Here is an 18416-nt window from a genome sequence, read left to right as displayed (position 1 = left end):
CACCATACATATAGTTGCCGGGAAACGGCATAGGCGACATTATTTATGGGGATAATATATGCGGTAAATGGGAGCAGGGGTTGCAGGGGTGCCCCCCGCTTCCTTTAAACAAATATAGGGGTTGCGTGCGTGTCCCCCGCAGGTTCCATATAGGAATATTGCTGCAAAAAATGGTGCCATTCTCGTATGGCAACATTTTTGCGGGGTTATTTTCACATGGAACCGTGAAAACAATGTGAATGACCTGCACCTGAAGGCAAAGGGGTGGTATAAATGGCCGCTCAGGTGAGGCTAATGAGTTCTCCTGTGGAATGCTTGCAAACGGAGAAGTCAGAGGTGAAGGCAGGGAGAGGCATGACCGAAACACTGAAGTGCTGCAGCGCCATTGCAGTGGTAACAGATTGTGGCAGGCGCTGTCGGAAGGACTCCCTCTCCGGTAGCCCAAGGTGTTGGAAACCTACGATGAGGGCCTTTCTGAGCCAGGAACAGCAGCAGCCATGAAGGGCCGACCGCAGCGGAGAAGGGCACATGAAGAAAGCGTACCCAGTGAGTCAAGTAGGGCTGAAGGACTCTGGGACGCTGGGGTGCAAGCCGCGCTTTGAATGCAGGTCAGAGCCCTCACGAGAAAGCGGGGTACAGCAAAGGCAATGGGATTGATGGTCCAAATGTAAAACACAGATGTTTGATGACTATGATAATGTGAAGGTTGATGAACTGAGCAGTTTGTGAATACCGAACTGTATTGAAATTGGGAAGCCCGCGGAAGGGCCAGAGAAGAAGTAAACTTTTAATTGAATGAGAAGCCCATGAGCAGGGTGCAAATTCACAGCAGGAGAGAACTGGGAATTTGCAGTTGTGTTGTTTTGATATGAATGAACTAAGGTATTGAATACCGAACCAAAAGAAAGTAATAATGAGTAATTGCCACATGAATGTAAAGCAGAGAACAGCGTTACCTGATACAAAGGAACTGTGAATCATGTAAACTAAAGAAAACAAGCATTGGTAATGAATATAAAGAGCTGTGAATTGTAGAAGCTGAGAAAAAGCAAGCATTGGCAAGAACCATAAGGAAATGGGGAACTGTACAAGTTGCAAGAATATAAGTCCAGTACCATTGTTGAGCTGAAGCAGTGGTGGTGTAACAGTGGAAAATAAGCCAATCAGGTGTGCGGGTTTCATGACATGTAATGGGTGGACCGTGTGGTCCGACAACTGCGCCTAAACTGAATGCACCCCACTAAAGAGAAGCCACTTGACTCATCTTTAAGTTTATGGTTGAATATCCATGGAAGGTGGTACATTGTGAACTTAAAGACTTGAACTTTATGATATTGATAAAAGAGACAAAAAACCTGAAAACTGGGAAGAATCCTGAGGAATTGTGTTGTTGTGAAAACAGTGAGTGACTTGAAAGCTTGGGGAAGGCAACCCCTTGTGATTGAAAGTGTACTATTTGGAGTCCTAGGAAAGGGAGAACCCCTTTTCCAATCAAAGCTTGGAAGAAGCTCTGAAATATTGTTTGAACAGTTTTTCATTGGTCCCGACATCCCTACACAGTTTGAACAAAGAGATGCAAGGACAAGTATAGGTTTTGGACACAGACGGACATTTACTTTGGACTTCATGACACAGACTATCGTTAATTTCAGATAGGTAGGGAAATCCCACCTTAGCATAGGGCAAGATAAGCCTTATCCAAACCTCATTTGTTATTTTAATACACGTTTGTAGCCCAAACTTTCTTCTGTTGTCTGTGTCTATTTCCTGATTCCTTCACAAATGGTATCAGGGGTAGGATGCGGCTCAATCAATACAAGTTGGAGACCCCTAAAGTTTGAGAAGTTGAGTCCCAAAGAATCAGACCCCTCAGTAACCACAGGAGGCTCTATTGGGGTTGACATGTGTAGTAGTAGTCATCCCCCCAGGTAAAAGAAGATGCATACCCACAGACCTGGTTTTGATTCCACAATCACATACATACATCAGACTGGCTCACAAGTCGGGGTTAGCATGGATATTAGTGATTGATGTATTAGCTGGGGGACAGATCCGAACTTCAGGGGAGAAGGTGTTACTACAGAATCACAGGAAGGATCCCTTTCAGACCCATCGAGTGTACAAAATTGCACAAGAAGTGATTGAGAGGGCAATGTTTCCTAGGGTAAAGGATGAGGCCGGAAGGGAGGTGACAGAGCGGGGCACCCGTAGCTTTGGGGAAGCTAACAAACCTTGTGACACCCCACAAAAACCTGAGCCCCGAAGGGTCACAGAGGAAGAACCAGAAACTCTTCCTGACCTAGTCTTTGCCCAAAGAAACGACCCACTGTTAGCAGAAGCCTTCCTACAAATCATTATAGAGAGCAGACTGTGAGAGAGAGGGACCCTTTTTCTTTTTGAATCATGGATTGTTGTGTAGCGGGGACACCACGCCAGATGGCCTGGCTAGAACACCTCTAGGTATACCCTTAATCCATAAGCAGGTGGTCCTGGAGATAGCTCACGCTCACCTAACAGGTGGTCTTTTAGGTCAAACCAAGACACAGGCCCAAATTTTGAATACATTTTATTGGGCCGGGATTCATTCCGATATTAAGACCTTTATACAATTCTGTGACCAGGCCTCCAGATAAGGGGTATACTAGGCTTTTTTACGCATGAAAATCTTTTAAATACGACAGCTTTATTATTTTCCTGTGAACATTTACACACAAGTTTAGAGCAGGGGCTGTGCAAAGGTCAGGTTACTTGATAGAAACCAGAACGCTTCTTTTCATTTTTATCTGCATGGATGTAATTACAAGCCATGGAGAAAAGCCTCAGTAACAGAATGTATTTCTCTCAAGCCTTTCAAAAAAAATAAACTGCACACTGTGATAAAGGAATGGTTTCTTTCCATTCAGCTTCTGCTGTGTTGACGATCATGGAGCAAACAGAAGCACTGTGCATATTTACTTTCCTAGCATTTTAGGATTGTATAATTAATAAGATGGAAAACTAAGTTGCAATTGAGAATTAATCTTCTGTAACAAATTATGCTTTTTCCCCAGTGAAAGCAAACCAGTACTGCACAATTGTATTTTTCAGAGTTCCTGTGCTGTGTGCATAAACATGCGGAGGCAGATCACTTTTATACATATAATTTAATTTACATTCTAATTATGAAAACAGCGTGTAAAGTTATACACAGTCTAGTTTACATCCATTCAACCTTGCAGTCCATGGGTACATTTATATAAATGGACAGTGGCACCAGAGTCTTTGCTCAAGGGTGAGTGATTGTCATTACACCAATCAAAGGTGTTCTAGCCTCTCAAATCTTCAAGACTACAAGTAAAATATTCAAAATGTGACTCTCCAGAAGTGCAAGCGCTGTTCAAAAATGAAAGTTATATTTGCAATTGAAATAGAAACTCAGCAAAACCTGTCCCTGTGATAATTGTGTGAAATCCGGGGGTGTCTCACTTACTGGTCCCCGGGGATCTGTGGTCCAGGTGGCCAGGACACGGCCATCACTGTTGGATCCAGTTCCTGGGGGTGGACCAGTGCGGGAGGATCACCTGGGCGAGGGGTGTTTAAGGGGGTTGAAATAGGAATGCTAGGGTTGAGACGCGATCTCCCTTTCCCTGTAACACCTTTTACCCATGCTAACCTGTAGGATATTTAGAAGCTCTTCCGCCCCCTTTTCCCACACAAACACTTTCTTACATAGTAACAGACAACGGGCTAACACAAGAGCCGTTTACCTGACATGTCCCAACACTCGGGTCAGCAAGAGTCAGGCAACTGACAATAACCATGCACACCTGACGGCCCTTTACCTTTCCCACAGGGATAAAAGGCGGAGCACGAAAGCACACTTCGAACAAGGCCGAACGCACAAGGAGACTGCTACACCAAACTAGCAGTACAAAGGAAGAAGAAAAGCGGGGAGACCTGGAAGGATGATGAAGGGGGAATTGCCTTTGCCCTCTTCAACTCAGACCCGCAAAGCCTCCAGAAGGGAAATCGTAGGACTGGAGTTAGCTGGCTTGCGGAGTAACAGAGGTCAATGGTACACGGGGGCCTCCCGCTTTGATAATGCAGGTGGTGAGGCAAGCTGGCTACTGTGGTACTATCCTTGACTCCAAAGAACAAAGAAGCCAACGGGTTCAGCACAGCCGGTGAGTCGGAGGAAGCTGATATAAAACTGAACTGTGTTAACACTGTACTCCTAGTGTATGTTTTTGGGCACCTGTGTGTGGCCCACAGAGCAGGGTATGAGCTGGTGGCAGCTCCATGCTGGATTTGACAGGTGTTTGGGATACCCAGGCCCTGCCAGTGATAGGAACCAAGATGGCCCCTGTTGCTTTCTATTGCCTTTTACTTTCTCCCGGGAAGCCCTGACTCTGTCTCTTCCCCCTAACTGGCTGTTGGGTGGAAGTTCCACATATGGTAGTGTGGGGGAAGTCGCCTTCCCAATGACGGTATGTTGTGGGTACGCCCGTGGGGTGGGACCTGGGTGAATGGAGTGTGTGATGAATACGCATTTCATATTATGGGTGTCTACTATCTGGTGGTTGACACAATGATTGAGACAGCCCTGCCCGAAACTGGTATGAATGCAGTGTGGAGTGCTGAATGGCAGAGTGCTTGTCCAAATCCACATACCGTGTTGCGAGTGTCTGGATGGAGAAGAATGGCCTGAATGCACTGTGAGCCTGATTGGCTGGCTGACTGCCTAAATGCCCTTCTGAATGATTGGTTGCCTGAGTGTGACCCAGCAGAGTGAAAGGGAGATCAACAGTATATCGGGGAGCCTCTCACTGATGGAAATCATTCAGAAGCTGAAGTTGATACTTGATGCTTAACCTTGAAGCCCACTGGAAGAAGAAGCATTGCTGCTGCTGTCCTTTGCTAAGCTGAAAGCTGCGTGACTGTCAAGGTACTGATCCAAGAGAGGACCTGGTTAGGAGACCTCTTCCCGAGCTACGAGGGCCCATCGTTTACCAGCTGATCTTTGCCAAAGCTCCCTGGACATCAGACCCTCGAAAGGCTGCCAACTGGAGACAGGGACCACCGTGCAATCACAAAGCGAAGCGCCCAGACATTGAAGTCGATCAACATCGACGACCACCGTCGCCGGCCAGAGCCGCAGTGCTCCCTTGCCTAAGAACATTGAAACAAGGACTCCCTTACTCATCATCGTCCACCGCTTTCATCCTGCCAGAGAAAGTCAAGGCCGCTGAAGACCGAGGAGAATCCACCGATGGGTTTCCCGCCACACGAAGACCGCACAGACGCTGACTACTCGATGCCCTTCCTGGGGCAAAGTTCTTCATTGACTCCTTGCGGCAACAAACACTCGTCGTCGAGGTGCACCGCACGCCTCAGCTTGCAGGACGTTTTTGACCGATTGTCAACGAGGACTAAAGGAACCGAAGCTGCTGCCGCAACGAAAATGTTCACCCTTTTTCCTCGTGGGATCTCGACGATCCGTGGCTCCTGCCTTAAAGGGAGCCGCTCAAGAAGGATCTGTCGACGACCCGACGTCGAACTCTGCTAGTCCATGTACATTGGGGTGGTAGAACCTTTCTAGGGGGAAATAAGACTCAGACAAACAATGCATGGACTGGGCTTGTATTAAATCTTTAATAACAGGTTGGCCAGGTGGGGGGATCCTCACACAGAACTGTGTCTAGGTAACGGGGCCAGTATTCTGCCTATTGTTTTAACCAACCTGCTTTCCTCCTATGTCTATTATTGGTTCACTTTATTAACTGATTACGACATTTGAACTGAGTACAGTTGATGCATTTTAATGGAATCAAGAGTAATTGTGATACCACATTGAGACTGTATATATTTACCATTTTAGAATTGTCAAAGCACAAAGTGTGTTATTGTATGTGTACATAATCAAAACATTATTTATAGAAAGACTATGTTTTCACTAACATAGTTTGTGGACATTCCTTTGTGGGTGCTTGGGGACCACACTGTACTTAAGAACCAGCCTGCATCACCTCCTGAGAGCTAGGCCTTGGTAGCTTGACCACAATAACAATAATAGAGAATCTTGGCTGGGGTGCTCTGTGCCTCTCCTCTCCCATATAGAGAGCAGGAGTACAGATGCTCCCCTCCGGTGCTTTACACCCTGGTATCACCGGTGCAGATTTTCTGGCCAGTGGAGCCATCCACACTTCCATATTGGACTAATAAAGTTTGTAGTAACAAAGCCCCGTACGTGTGTTAAACCCCAATGTATGTATGTGCCTAAGTGTACACCAGACCAAAGAAGTATGTTGGTAATACAGTGACACCGCAAAAGTAATATGTGTGTAAAGTAGTCCCGGCAGGCCAGCTTGACATGAATGTTGGCGAGAACTGCACGCGGAAAAAGGAGTTAGCATCACCCTTCACGAGACAATGAACTTAACTGTCCAACCCCTGGTAATGCAGTAGCAGGCCTTACTTAGAATGTGTATATCTGTGCTCCGAAGTCAGCGTGAGCGTTAGCAGTTGTTGTAACACATGCCATCTTAAACGTTAATCATTTATTTGCCTTTACCCTTGGGATGGGATGTTTTAACATGAGCACGAGCGCCGTGGCTCGTGCACAGTCACATGATGGGGCCACATGTGCCACACTAATAGAGGTGCTGAGCCGTTTCCCGCTCGGCAGTTACAGTGAGGCACTAAAGCCATGTATATGTGTTCCTTCACGGCGCTGCGTGCCCGCGCGCCATGGGCCCACCGGGCCGCCCCACACTGAGGGGCACAACCATCCTGACGGGAGCCCCAGCACCCTGTAACACTCACTAGTCAGTCATCTTTCCGTCGGGCCCCAGGAGCTGCGACAGATCCAAACCTCCACACCATCCAAGATGCTTGGTTTAGCCAAAAAAGAAGTCCTCTGACATTCACCGCCGCAGCAGTCTCTGCTCTTTCCCTGCCCAAACGGCCGAAAGTAGGCAGTGCCACACCCCTTCTATCCGCAACAGGATGCCTTCGCCTCAGCACTGATTAGCCTACTGTCTTCAACCTTCCTTCACAGACACCCCAATCTTCCCCATTATGCACACATCAATCAAGGGTTGGCAATATCTTTTCACCATAGCTTAAGGTGAATGCTCGGGGGAGCCCCGGGAAGAACATCTAGACGCTGCCGGGTACCATCTTGGAATCTGTGGCAGAAGGTTTTTAAATAGATGCCATGTCTTTACATAGAGTAGTTATACACATAGGGTATGCACTGATTCATAGCAATCATTCATGAAAAGCCAGATTTTGACAGTTGCTGAATCACCTTTCATCAACAGACCCTCAAATAGAGTGCACAAGGACAGGAGAACCAAACTCCCTCTAGCTCAAAGCGAACGGCGAGGAAGCATGTGTGCTTGTTGCTGTTTTATATGGCACCAACGGGGTTCTCAGAGATTTGAGACAATGCAGCATGAGCTAGCATCAATGCACTGCAGGCTATTTGCTGGGCTTCTGGGTGCTATGGCCCAGAGAAGGACCATTATAAGACCACAACTCCCCAAAGTGCCCGTTCTAGGGTGGATAACTTTCTAAAATTATTTTGTGGGACTTTGTGGGAATTGAAATACTTGTATATAGACCCGTTATAAATGCCATATCATATCATATCACTTGCACACACATGGCGGAAAGGATGTCACCTTTTTCCCATCCCTATTTTTATTTAAACAATTGGTGAATGGCTTTAAATGCTCAAACACTGGGGCAATTGCAATGGTAATGGTTGGTCCTTGGGTGGGTGATGGTCACGTTTTTAACTGTAAACGTGACCATCACAACCCCATGAAAAAGCATTAGCATTGTAATTAAGCCAGTTGTCAGTGCGTTAAGAGCACGATTTGAAGAGTGGCGGCAGCAGCTCGCTCTGCAGGCATACACAGGAGTCTGGGTTGACACTGCTAAGTGAACGGAGGCAGGACTCTCCCGCCTATTGCGGGACAAAGTCCTCCAAAACGGGACAGTCCCACAAAATACGGGACAGTTGGCCACCTTAGGCCTGTTCTGGAGGTGAAATTGCTTGGTGACCCCTTTGCAGGCTCGGACTGGGCGATAGGGCAATGCCCGAACCAAAAACGCAAAATGCTGGCGTGGGCCTGTTTTTTTGGTCAAAGTGGGCCCGTTTTTTGGCCACTGTGGGCCCGTTTGAGGAGTTACTTCACTATGCGGATAGTAGTTTTGACGAGTGTTGCTGAATACACATATTCTTTAAAATGCACGATCTGCATCACAGTTTATCAACAAAAACTCCCCGTTGAGTACTCTTCAAACAGTCTGTCACAAAAGGAATGAATAGCCATTTGCAACCGTGGGCCACTTTTTCACTGGTGCCCGAGACAATTTTATGCCCCAGTCCGACCCTGGCCCCTTCACATTGTCAAGTGAGATTTGACTTAAATTCTTATGGTCCCAACTGAGTTACTAATATTAGCGTATTTATTGAGCACAGACCTAGCGGGATATCAGGTACCACACAGTATGAGGGGGTTACCCTTGGGCAGACAGAAGCCCCACAAATCTTCCTGGCACATGAGATGCAAACTCTACATGCTATCCATTCCACATGTTCCCATTATGCCTTAACCATTCGCTGGATGTGGCCTTGATACACAGCCCCAAACCTGCACAGTTAATATCTGGCACCAGGTCCGAAGTAGCTCCTGGTAGCTCTTAGTATCAAGTTAATCAGAACGTGCTAAGCTAGAAGCAGGAGCCAAACAGTTTCCAGCAGGGGCCAACCCTGCACCACCCTGTGAGCCAGGCGCAACCTGCATGGTTCGGTTAGAGGTCCCACTGGTGTTGTGAAGTCATGACCCCTCTTAAGAAGCCAGTGCTGGGCTCCACTGGGAATCACGTGCATCTCCACCCCTTCCCAGGCTGCCCCTATGTACTGTAGTCACCACACTGCCTCTAAAAGTGGCAGCAGGGCGAACGTTGTACATGTATGTACATGACCTAGAGGCGGCATGTGTGCAATGCACAGGAAGAGGGAAGCGCAGTTGTGCGCCGTGTGTATGTGATTTTCACCTCGAAGAACAAATACACAGAAAAATATGTTTTCTCTTTTCTGCCAACTTCAATTTCTGCGGAGAGAAAACTGCAACTAGAGTTTACATGTACAAGAAAGCAGTATTCCATCTGAAAGAACCGCAGACAAGTGCTTGTCACACACTTTACATTCCATGCATCATGGAAGTGTTGTTTGTTGATTGAACTGCCCGACTCCATTTAAAAGGCCTAGGGTGCATAGTGTGATACTACACGTTTTCCTGCACACACATCTACCATTGAGAGTGTGATGCATCTCACAGTGCCAGTGTAACTCATTAAGCCGGTCTCACTCACTGCGCGGCAGTGGAGTAACTTTGCTGAAAATGTTGGCGGGGACATGACATCTGAAGAAAAGGTGCCCCAGCCAAATGAATGGGGACAAAATAGTGTGCCATGAAAGTTGAGGGGGACAAACACCACTGTCGCCCTCTAAAATTACACCCATGCTGCGCGGTCTCTGACTGCACTAGTTGGTCGCCCACATTTTAACAAAGTTTACTCGTTTGGGCTGAAACCAGTGGTCGAAGTGTACAAAAAGAAGTAATGTATATACGTTCCCTGCTGGCCTGCCCCCGCTGCCTACAAACCCCATCGCCACGCCCCCACCCACGCGTTATACAAACCCCTAAACAAACGCGCCTGCTGTTTACGGGAGCATTCAGTGCAGCAGGGCACAAATTGAGGGTCCACATGGGGGTGATGAGGGGGGGGCGGATCCACCCTGGGTCCACCGAGGGTCCACCCACTTTATTCAGAGTGTGGACTCAGTTCCCTCCCACCCCCACCCCCAAGGCTAAATTGAGAAAGCCTGAATTTCCTCTTTGACTTCATGAATTAAAGATGACCTCAGGGATCAAACCACAGTGGTCAGATTTGTAGGCCGGACACTTCACCACTGCACTATATAACCTGATAAAAAGTAGCAAACAACTAAAGGTGAAATGTGCCATTTGGGTACTGCAAGACCCAGGGAAAACGTTTGTATTGGTTCTTGGAGTTTAAAACATGCACACCTTTTGACGTTTTCAAAAACACTATTAGAAGAAAATATCCTCTCTTGGTTTTGTGTGTGTGTTGATTTTGTGAAAGGCAAATGCCATTCGTCCTGTGTAATTTGGGTGGTTATGGAAACCCAATTTAATGAAATGTGCACATTTCACCTTGATATGCTCATTTCTGGCACCGTCGCATCCCATTGCGTTTGCGGAGGAGTACCCCCACTTTAATTTTTAGGACTGGACCCGTGCAGTACACTGAAGTGCAAGTTTCAACTTCTTCCTACACGTTTATTTGAAAAAGAAACCTTTCCAGAACGGTTACTGTTTGAAATAAAAGGAGCAGTAAAACTTAATTTTAAAAAGTGGAGGAGCACCACCCCCACCCACTCCCGTCAACTTCGACCACTGGCTGAAACGCACACCTTGGGGTGGTCTTATCCATCAGGTGTGAGTACCAATCTCACTCATTGAGAAATAGCTTCCATTAATCGGGTACTAAGCTAAAATCCTGAAACGCAAATAAACTAATTGGAGATCAGTCTCACAGCTTGAAACACATGCCCACCCTCCGTCTAGATCAACGGCCCCATTCACTATAACCATCACATTTCTTCTTTAAAAAAAAATGAAGGTTTTGGCCGAAATATCTCCAATTTCCCAGACGCGTACTCTGGGGGCTTGCGATAGCATTCAAGGCCTTGCTTCGGTCACACCACACAAAGCCCCATTATGAAGACAGAGGGAATGCCGTCCATTTTAGCCTGAGCAATACCACGAGGACAGTTGGGCTTACTCTGGGATGTTCTACCCTGGATATGCCCCACACGGATCTACTATGGGGACCCACTGTAGAATTCTGTCAATGCTTGCAGAAAAAAGGATCAGTGGATGCAGGTGGGTAAATACGATGATCATGCCTGGGCCTGGCTGCAATGGCCAGTGCCACTTAAACCCTGACCCAGCTACTCCCTACCACACACCCGAACCCCGAAAATAGCAGGTGCCCAATGCAGTTCTTCAGATGCCCAACCACGCCAGGTTTTCACCACAGGCTGTATAATTAACACCCCTGGTACTGGTGTATACTCCTGGGTTAAGCGCTCGCCTGGGACATGGGGAACAGCTGCACTTGGGGAAGTCCAAAACCTGGCATGGTCAGCTCAGCCTTTCATCTATTCGAGGTCAATTATACATTTAGTCCCATTCAGCAGGTAACAATAACAATAATAGCTATTCTAGCACATGGAAGTGGGAGCATTCCAACAAGAAGCACTTTATAAAATATTAGAAGCCTGGTCATTCCAGCAAGAAGCAGTTAATAAAATATTATGGTAAGTTAAGTCACTATTTCAAATGTACTTTGTGTGGACAGCCCAAAAACAAACATGGAAGCGGATGTAGCTCTTGAGGACCTGACTTTTAACAACCATTGACGAGGCTAATGTTAGGGAGAATACTCATTCTATGGCTCATTTCCCTCACCTAGTGAGTCCCCCAGCAGCTATACTGTATTTCTGGAGTTTATTTTTCCACCTGGTAGGAGTGTGAGCCTTTTTTCCCACTCTTACATGTGTTTTGCCATGTGTATTCCCACTGTTTGTGTGATCTTGGGCTCTGGAGCACACCACTCCATGAGCCCCACTTTGTGTGTGTGTTACAAAGCATCTTCAGTGCAGTGACATAGGGTTATCTTTGAGACTTCCCACTGACTCAATTTGTCTGGGGCTGACTACTATCTCCCAGAAACAGGTAAAGTGTCATTTACTTTATGTAGTCATTTAAAACTGCAGACCCAGTACACCCCATCTTACATGGATTCCTGGAAAGGGTTAAATCCTATCCCTTGTTGTCTGTGCCTCTCTGAGCTTTGTTTTGCTCTTTTGACATTTAGACATGGCTGGTGGCAGTGGTATCTACCCTAATTTTTCTACCGCGATTATTCTATATAAACGTGGTATTGTTCCAGGCTATTATATTAGCCTCGAACATGAACTCGCTTGACCAAATACTCTTTCTTTTGGCTCCGGTCGGGTTTATTCGCCATTTCTTTTTGTTAAAGTCCTTCTTATGTTTTACTTTGTGCAGCAAACCAGGTTTGCCTTCTTTGTTCACTGTCTTTTGTATAAGCCCTCCTCTTGGCACCTGGGTGTATAAATGGGCTGAATGTGAGGAAGGGGTGTAGTCACCCCCTTCACAGGATATCCTTGGAAACCCAAGTTGCACTTTGTCGTGATTGGCCGGGCCGGACAAACCCCTGCTGTGTGATTGACAGCCAGGCTCTGTGAATGGGTGATTTTCGCATAAAAGGCAGGACTCTTGGGCTGAAGTCAGAGTCGCCATTTTAACTGCAAGGAACCGAAGAGAAGCGGAGAAGAAGACGGCTGCTGCAACCCCGAGTCCCGGTGAAGCCCTGCTGCAGTCCTGAGCCATCTACCCTTCAACTACCAGAGAAGATCCAGTCTGGAGTCTTCTTCCCTTGAGCCTGGTGGGGTCACCCAGCTCATCTTCCACAGCCAGAGGATCCTCTTTGTGGTCAAAATCACTGCACACTGTTGTAGTGGTCCGGATAGCCATCTGAAGAGCCTCTCCTGTTTTAAAGGAGTGCACCTTTTATTCACTGTTGCTGCTGCTGGCTTCATCCCTGGGTAGCGCAGATCGCTCCAGACGTTCTCCTTCTCGTCTCCACAACTGAAGCTCCAGGAACCATGAGTCTGCAGGAAACTACCAGGAACAACTTCCGTGGCACCAGCTTCTTTAAAGAATAAGGTACTGTGTCCAACTTCGAGCAACTAGGGTGAACCCTTTACTCCTCACCAAAGGCTTGTCCTTATCTTCCTTCCCCCTCATAACTTTTGCTTCCTCTTTTGACAATATCCAAGTACTCCTGGCAATCTTGAATCGTGAACTGTACTATCCGTGTGATCCTCAGCAACAGGAACCCTGTTCCACTTGACACTGGCGCAGGCCTATTGACTTTTATTCACTTGTAGGAAAGTGCCCTCTGATTCTATCGGCCTTGACAAAAGTATTGCCTATGATTTTTATTTCCAACTCTTTTGTGTTGATTCATGTGCTAAGTGTGTTTTTAACTCCGGTAACATTTCTTCCCGCGGGTACGTGTATTTTTAGTAAGACCGAACTGTCATTACTGTCAAAAAGTGATCGCATCTGTACTCCCGGTAACGCCTTCGTTTCACAACACTGGTCCGTCAAAACCAAAAGGTACTTACCTTGAATTGTACAGCACAAAGTGAATTGGTTGTGTGTAGTGTATTTTACGTGTGGTTTTAAAATTGATAGAAGTGAAGTGTTTTACGAACAGATGGTTTAAAATAAATGTACTTTTACTTTTTAACCAAAAACCTTGAGTCAGTGTTTGCTTGAGTCACAGTAAGTGTAGTCCTTTGTGTAATCTCTACTACTGCTCATTTGCTCTTGAGATAAGTCTGGCTGCTCCGCTACTGCTACCACTCTAACTGTGTAGTACAGGCTTGTACCAAAGGTGAAATTGTACTACCACCTGTAGTCTTAATCTTGTGTAGTGGTCCCTAAGGGCACTGCCCAGGATTCTGCCTAACAGCTAACGATGGTCTCACACCTTGACATTGAATGTGATTGCGCCTGGTATGGTGTGGAAAACGTATACCACAGGAACATGGCAATTCTGGTGTCATCAGAAGAATGTGCGGTTCTTGGCATCTTCACGAAGCGTTCTCCTGCAGGTCCAGGTTCACCGCCACCATGCTGGAATACCACATGACGAACCCTCGCCCCCAAGCTCCACGTACTAAAAAAAAGCAGTAACAACAATGTACTAGCTCAAAGGTCGGCAACATTTGGCTCTATGAAGGTTTTGCACTACAACTACCATCAGCACCACCCAACATAGTCAATGCTGAGGGATCGTGGGATTCGTAGTCAAACATCTGGAGAGCCACAGGTTGCGGAGTCTGGAATAGCCACTGGGCCTCAATGTTCACTATAGTCACACCCTATCGGGGCGAGAGCGCCTGGAAGGAGCCGGAGCCATTTTGGGTGTTGGCATTCTGACCTATGATACAATGGGGTACACTAAACCACATTTGCTCCATTACATATGTACGGTGGATTGTTGAAACACTTGTGCATAGGCGCGTTATAAATGTCTTATCACATGTGTCTGTCCTGCTGCTACACCACACCGAGGAAAGTGAGGCGCTGCCTTCTCTGCAGCTGGGTGAAAATCGGGCTATTTTTACCATTATCTTAAGTGGCTAAAGAGGAAGCGGACTATTGATATGAACTGAAACGGAGCAGCGGACCCCCCAGCTTGTCACCGAGGGGTTCACTCCCGCACCTTTTCACGTGCACTCAAGAGAAGAAATGCACATTGCAGGAACCGCGGTCGCACATTGGGGCGAGTCATGCCCAGCACCGACCATGAGAACGTGGCCCTCCACACAGTAACGTCATACGCTAAGCAGGTTGAATGCAAGGGGTGTTCAACTGCTGTGCACTCGCAGAGGGGCCCCTGCCGCCTATTGTCATCGTGCACCCAGAAGAAAGGAGCCCCTTTACCGTTAGGTGACACCCAGTGACAGACACCACCGTGCTGCTGCTGCGTAGAGCAAGACGGAAGGGCAAGCCAGCTATCACTGTCACGCACAAAAGTGAGCAAGTGAGCACTCCAGTCACCCAGCGGATGTCAATATGCTTCTAGCTATTTTTGCAGTGCACTCAACAGAGGACCGGGGAACGCGGAGAGGGGGTTTCAGGGGGGGCTGCAGCTATTGTTGGCACGCACTCGTACTACCACCAAAAGGGTATGGCAAGGCTGCAAACGGGCAAAGCCGGACGTTTGTATCTGTCTGCGCCCATCCCCTGAACACCTCGACAAATATATTACGCTGAAAATATTTTTAATAGCCAACTCATTTTTCAGTGTCACAATTGGGTCTTACACCCCCCCCCCCCCCCTTCGCAGAGCAGGATGTTCCAGCCGGAACCAGTGGTTCTCCTGCAGCCCCCAACAGAGCCCCCCTGCGCCTCCCCCATCTACCCCCGTCTACCGCCGCAACCATCCCCCCTCCAGGCGGGCTTCCTTATGTTGTGCAAAAAGTAAAACACGGAGAGCGAAACAAATGAAATAACAGCGGATTTCCCGCCCGTTACCTTCCTCCGTGGTCGCAGGCAGCACCCCATTTTGCTGCCCTTACACCCCATGCCGGGCTTCCAGGAGGAGGGGGGTCCGTTATTTACCTGCGCAGCTCCTTCATCTCACCCTCGCAACTGCACCTCATGGACTTCCCAACTCTGTCTGGCTTAAGAGTAACCTCCCCCATCCGAACCTGACAAACTCATGAACTTCTGCGCCGTAAGTATGGGACAAGCGGCGCAAGCGAAACTGGATTTCCTCTTCAGAGAAGGTTGCATCAACTCGTTGCCAAACTGTGGCTCGCAGCGCAGTTAGTAATGTAGTGTATTGTTGTTCAAATAAGCGCACTTCCTCAACCTCGGAGAGATAACAGGTCCCCTAGTCCTGCAAGCCTAACGATGCGTGTGCCTGCTGAGTTTAGTGACAGGGACAGAAGGTCCCCTTACCTACAGAAGATCGCGCACGTTGCGTGGGAAGCTCGCAGGGATGCGCATTTGCACATGGGCAAAAACAACCGCAGAGAAAATATGCGCTTATTAACTGTATTCTTGCAGTCAGACTGTGATCAATGGGGTGCAAAAGGGAACAGGGCCAAGGACAGTGTGAAAGGGGAAGAGTAGAGAAAGGCAGAATGACAAAAATATGCAAACTTATCTCACAACATACAGGCAAATGAAAAAATAAGGGTGACTGAAAGTGGCCGTTGGGATACATGAATAGTGTGTCGTTTCTTAACAGAAGAAAACGCAATCAAAGAGCTTCCATTATTGGCCAGCACATTTTCATAGAGGCACTGACCAATATGGTTGTGAAGTTATATTAAGTCATGATGTGGATGTGTGATGGCTTGAGATGTGCTCAAGTGTTCCAGGGAGTTGTGGAGACTACTAATCAGATAATCAAATAGTGTGCCTGCGACGAATCAACTTCCAGAGCACCAGTGGTCCAGGGCTTAATATCGGTTTCTAATCCATCAATCATCCCCACACCTCTAGTACACCAGAAGGGATCCAAACAGATTGGAAACACAAGCAAATTATAAACCTCCAAGTCCAATTCTGGTTACGTGGACGGAACGGCAGACTTATCTCTGCAAGGGCATGGTTAGTTGCTACACAGCAAAAATACAATTATTACCCAATGGTAAAAGGGACTGTCCCGTAAAGGTTGTACACAAATATCTACTTTATTATTATTACAACAGACAGTTCTAGCACACTACAAAATACAGGCCACCCTGTAAAGGAACACAGAGGACAGACAGTTTCACAAAGCACTCTGGATACTGACAGGAGTGTAGTCGGTAAAGCAATCAGCATTAACTGTTCAAGGTTATTTGGTTTCAGCACCAAGTCAGCAAGGGGTCATAAATGTCACTAGGGCCTTCAGAGAAAGACCAGTTGGTACAGAACCTCAATGAACCAGGTGCTTGAGATGTTCTTGATGCTTGACAGCATCAAGTCTGTTCTAGGATGCTTTGCAGCTACTGTGGCAGAGTTCAAGACAGAAGACAGCTGTGGGTATCAGGCGGCAGGCAGTTGGGCAAATGAGGCTGTACAGACGGCTGCAGGCTGTCCTTCACTGCGACTCAGGGTCAAAAATGGTTGTCTCTGTGCTGGTTGGGGGATCTGGAATGCTGGTTGAGGCGTCTCGGACGGCTTTAGTGACTGCAGTGTGACAGCAGTCAGTGGTGCTACCGGTCGCGGATCGAGGGCTAGACTGTCTCGAAATTGTCCTTAAAAGATGGACGCTGGTTGATGTTTATGTAGCACTCCTTCTAGCTTCTTCGCAGGTCTTGTGTCATCCTTTAAGGCGGACGGCCCAAAGCTGAGGAGAGTGCTTTCAGTCAACGACCATGTCCTTTGTTCAGAGACTCTCTGGCACTCTACCTAGGAAGCTTGCTGGCATAACCTAGCAGGTTATGCTATGTGCTGGCTGGGTACCGGTTCTGGAGCTGCTGGACGGGTCCTCTGAGTCTGGTATCTCCCTCTGTTCCCTGGGAGATGTTTAGGGGAGGGATCTTTCGTCCCTCTTGGAAATTCTGGCCTTCCTTCACTGGTGGAAGCTGTAAGGCAGACTGTACCTTCAGCCAGGGTCCAAATGAGTCATTCTTCTTACTCCTTTCGAAGTCGTAGGATGATCTGGTAAGTGAGAGCTCAGCCTACCATAAGGAACCAATCCGGGTTCCCCACCAACAATCTTCGGTTATGCGTGAGGTCAGTACCAGAGTGCTTTGCAACAGGAAAGATAAGAGGTGACAACATGTACTCCTAAGTCCCACCCATCTCCCTGTCTGTTGCAGATCAAAGTGTCTCTCTGGTTAACTGAGCCCTCTATCGCTCTTGATCAAAGCGCAGTCTCCCTTGAAGTTTGTGGTGAGAACAGACTTCTGTCTCCCTCAACTTGACTACTTCGTCCCTCTGAAAGGGAGTTTGCCTACTGTAAACAGTGTCCCAGACATGCCATTCACTGCCCTTCGTTCAGAAGGGTGGGAGATAGCTTCAAGGTGACACATTGCATATGAAAGAGGTGTTAGTTCTCCTGCCCGTTTTTTAAGTTCTGTGAACAGGCCTATTCGCCAGCCTGCTTCAATTAACTCTCATCAGTATGCGCTGCCACCACATAGAACTTAGACAATAGAACAGGGCAGATCCATGGAGCCTTTGATATTTAATTAGGCTGGCCATGGGAGGAGGAAGGTGTTGCCCTTCTCCTCTGAATGGTTTTGTGCACCCCTCTCTGTCACCTGCCAAATAAATGTGACTGGGAGGACTGCACCTGTAGGCTGTGTGCCCCAGAATACACTGGACTATGTGTTTGTTGGGCAACAAGCATTAGAAAATGAGTGCGGATTAACCCCACACATTTTTGGAGGTTGATCTCCCATCAATCCATTTCCTGAAAAAATAATCTAAAAAAAACAGGCAAGCGCACACTACCTGTCCGGATGGTCGAGTCACTCACAGTGCCACCCTGCTAATAGCCAAATATTTCCTGGTAAAGCAGAGCCTGCTGACGGAGATGTCAGAGGCAGGAATTGGCTGTGTGCAAAGTGAGTGCGGAGGGGACACGAAAGGAGAGTTTGCCAGAAGATCTCCCCCACCTCAAGAGATGCCAGACTGGTATTGGGTGAAGAAGAGAGAACGAGTGTTGCCGTTGTGTGTAGTGAATTCATAAGTAATCCACTGGAGTGCAATTTGAGAGAATTAAAT

The 18416-nt window shown here is 47.4% G+C and overlaps 1 protein-coding gene across 1 annotated transcript in view; it reads right to left on the bottom strand.

Annotated features, from left to right (window-relative positions):
• Window positions 1-15389, bottom strand: part of CCDC69 (coiled-coil domain containing 69) — a 284855-nt gene extending 269466 nt beyond the window's left edge. Inside the window, exon 1 of the mRNA XM_069654005.1 lies at window positions 15222-15389. Coding sequence (XP_069510106.1) covers window positions 15222-15272 — 51 coding nt within the window. The 5' untranslated portion in view covers window positions 15273-15389. The remainder of the gene's footprint in view (window positions 1-15221) is intronic.
• Window positions 15390-18416: the final 3027 nt, after the last annotated feature.

Source organism: Ambystoma mexicanum, chromosome 3q, assembly GCF_040938575.1.
Source record: "Ambystoma mexicanum isolate Mex_15411 chromosome 3q, UKY_AmexF1_1, whole genome shotgun sequence".
NCBI lineage: Eukaryota > Metazoa > Chordata > Amphibia > Caudata > Ambystomatidae > Ambystoma > Ambystoma mexicanum.
The sequence above is the reverse complement of the archived record's forward strand: the minus strand, read 5'-3'. Positions and strand labels throughout refer to the sequence as shown.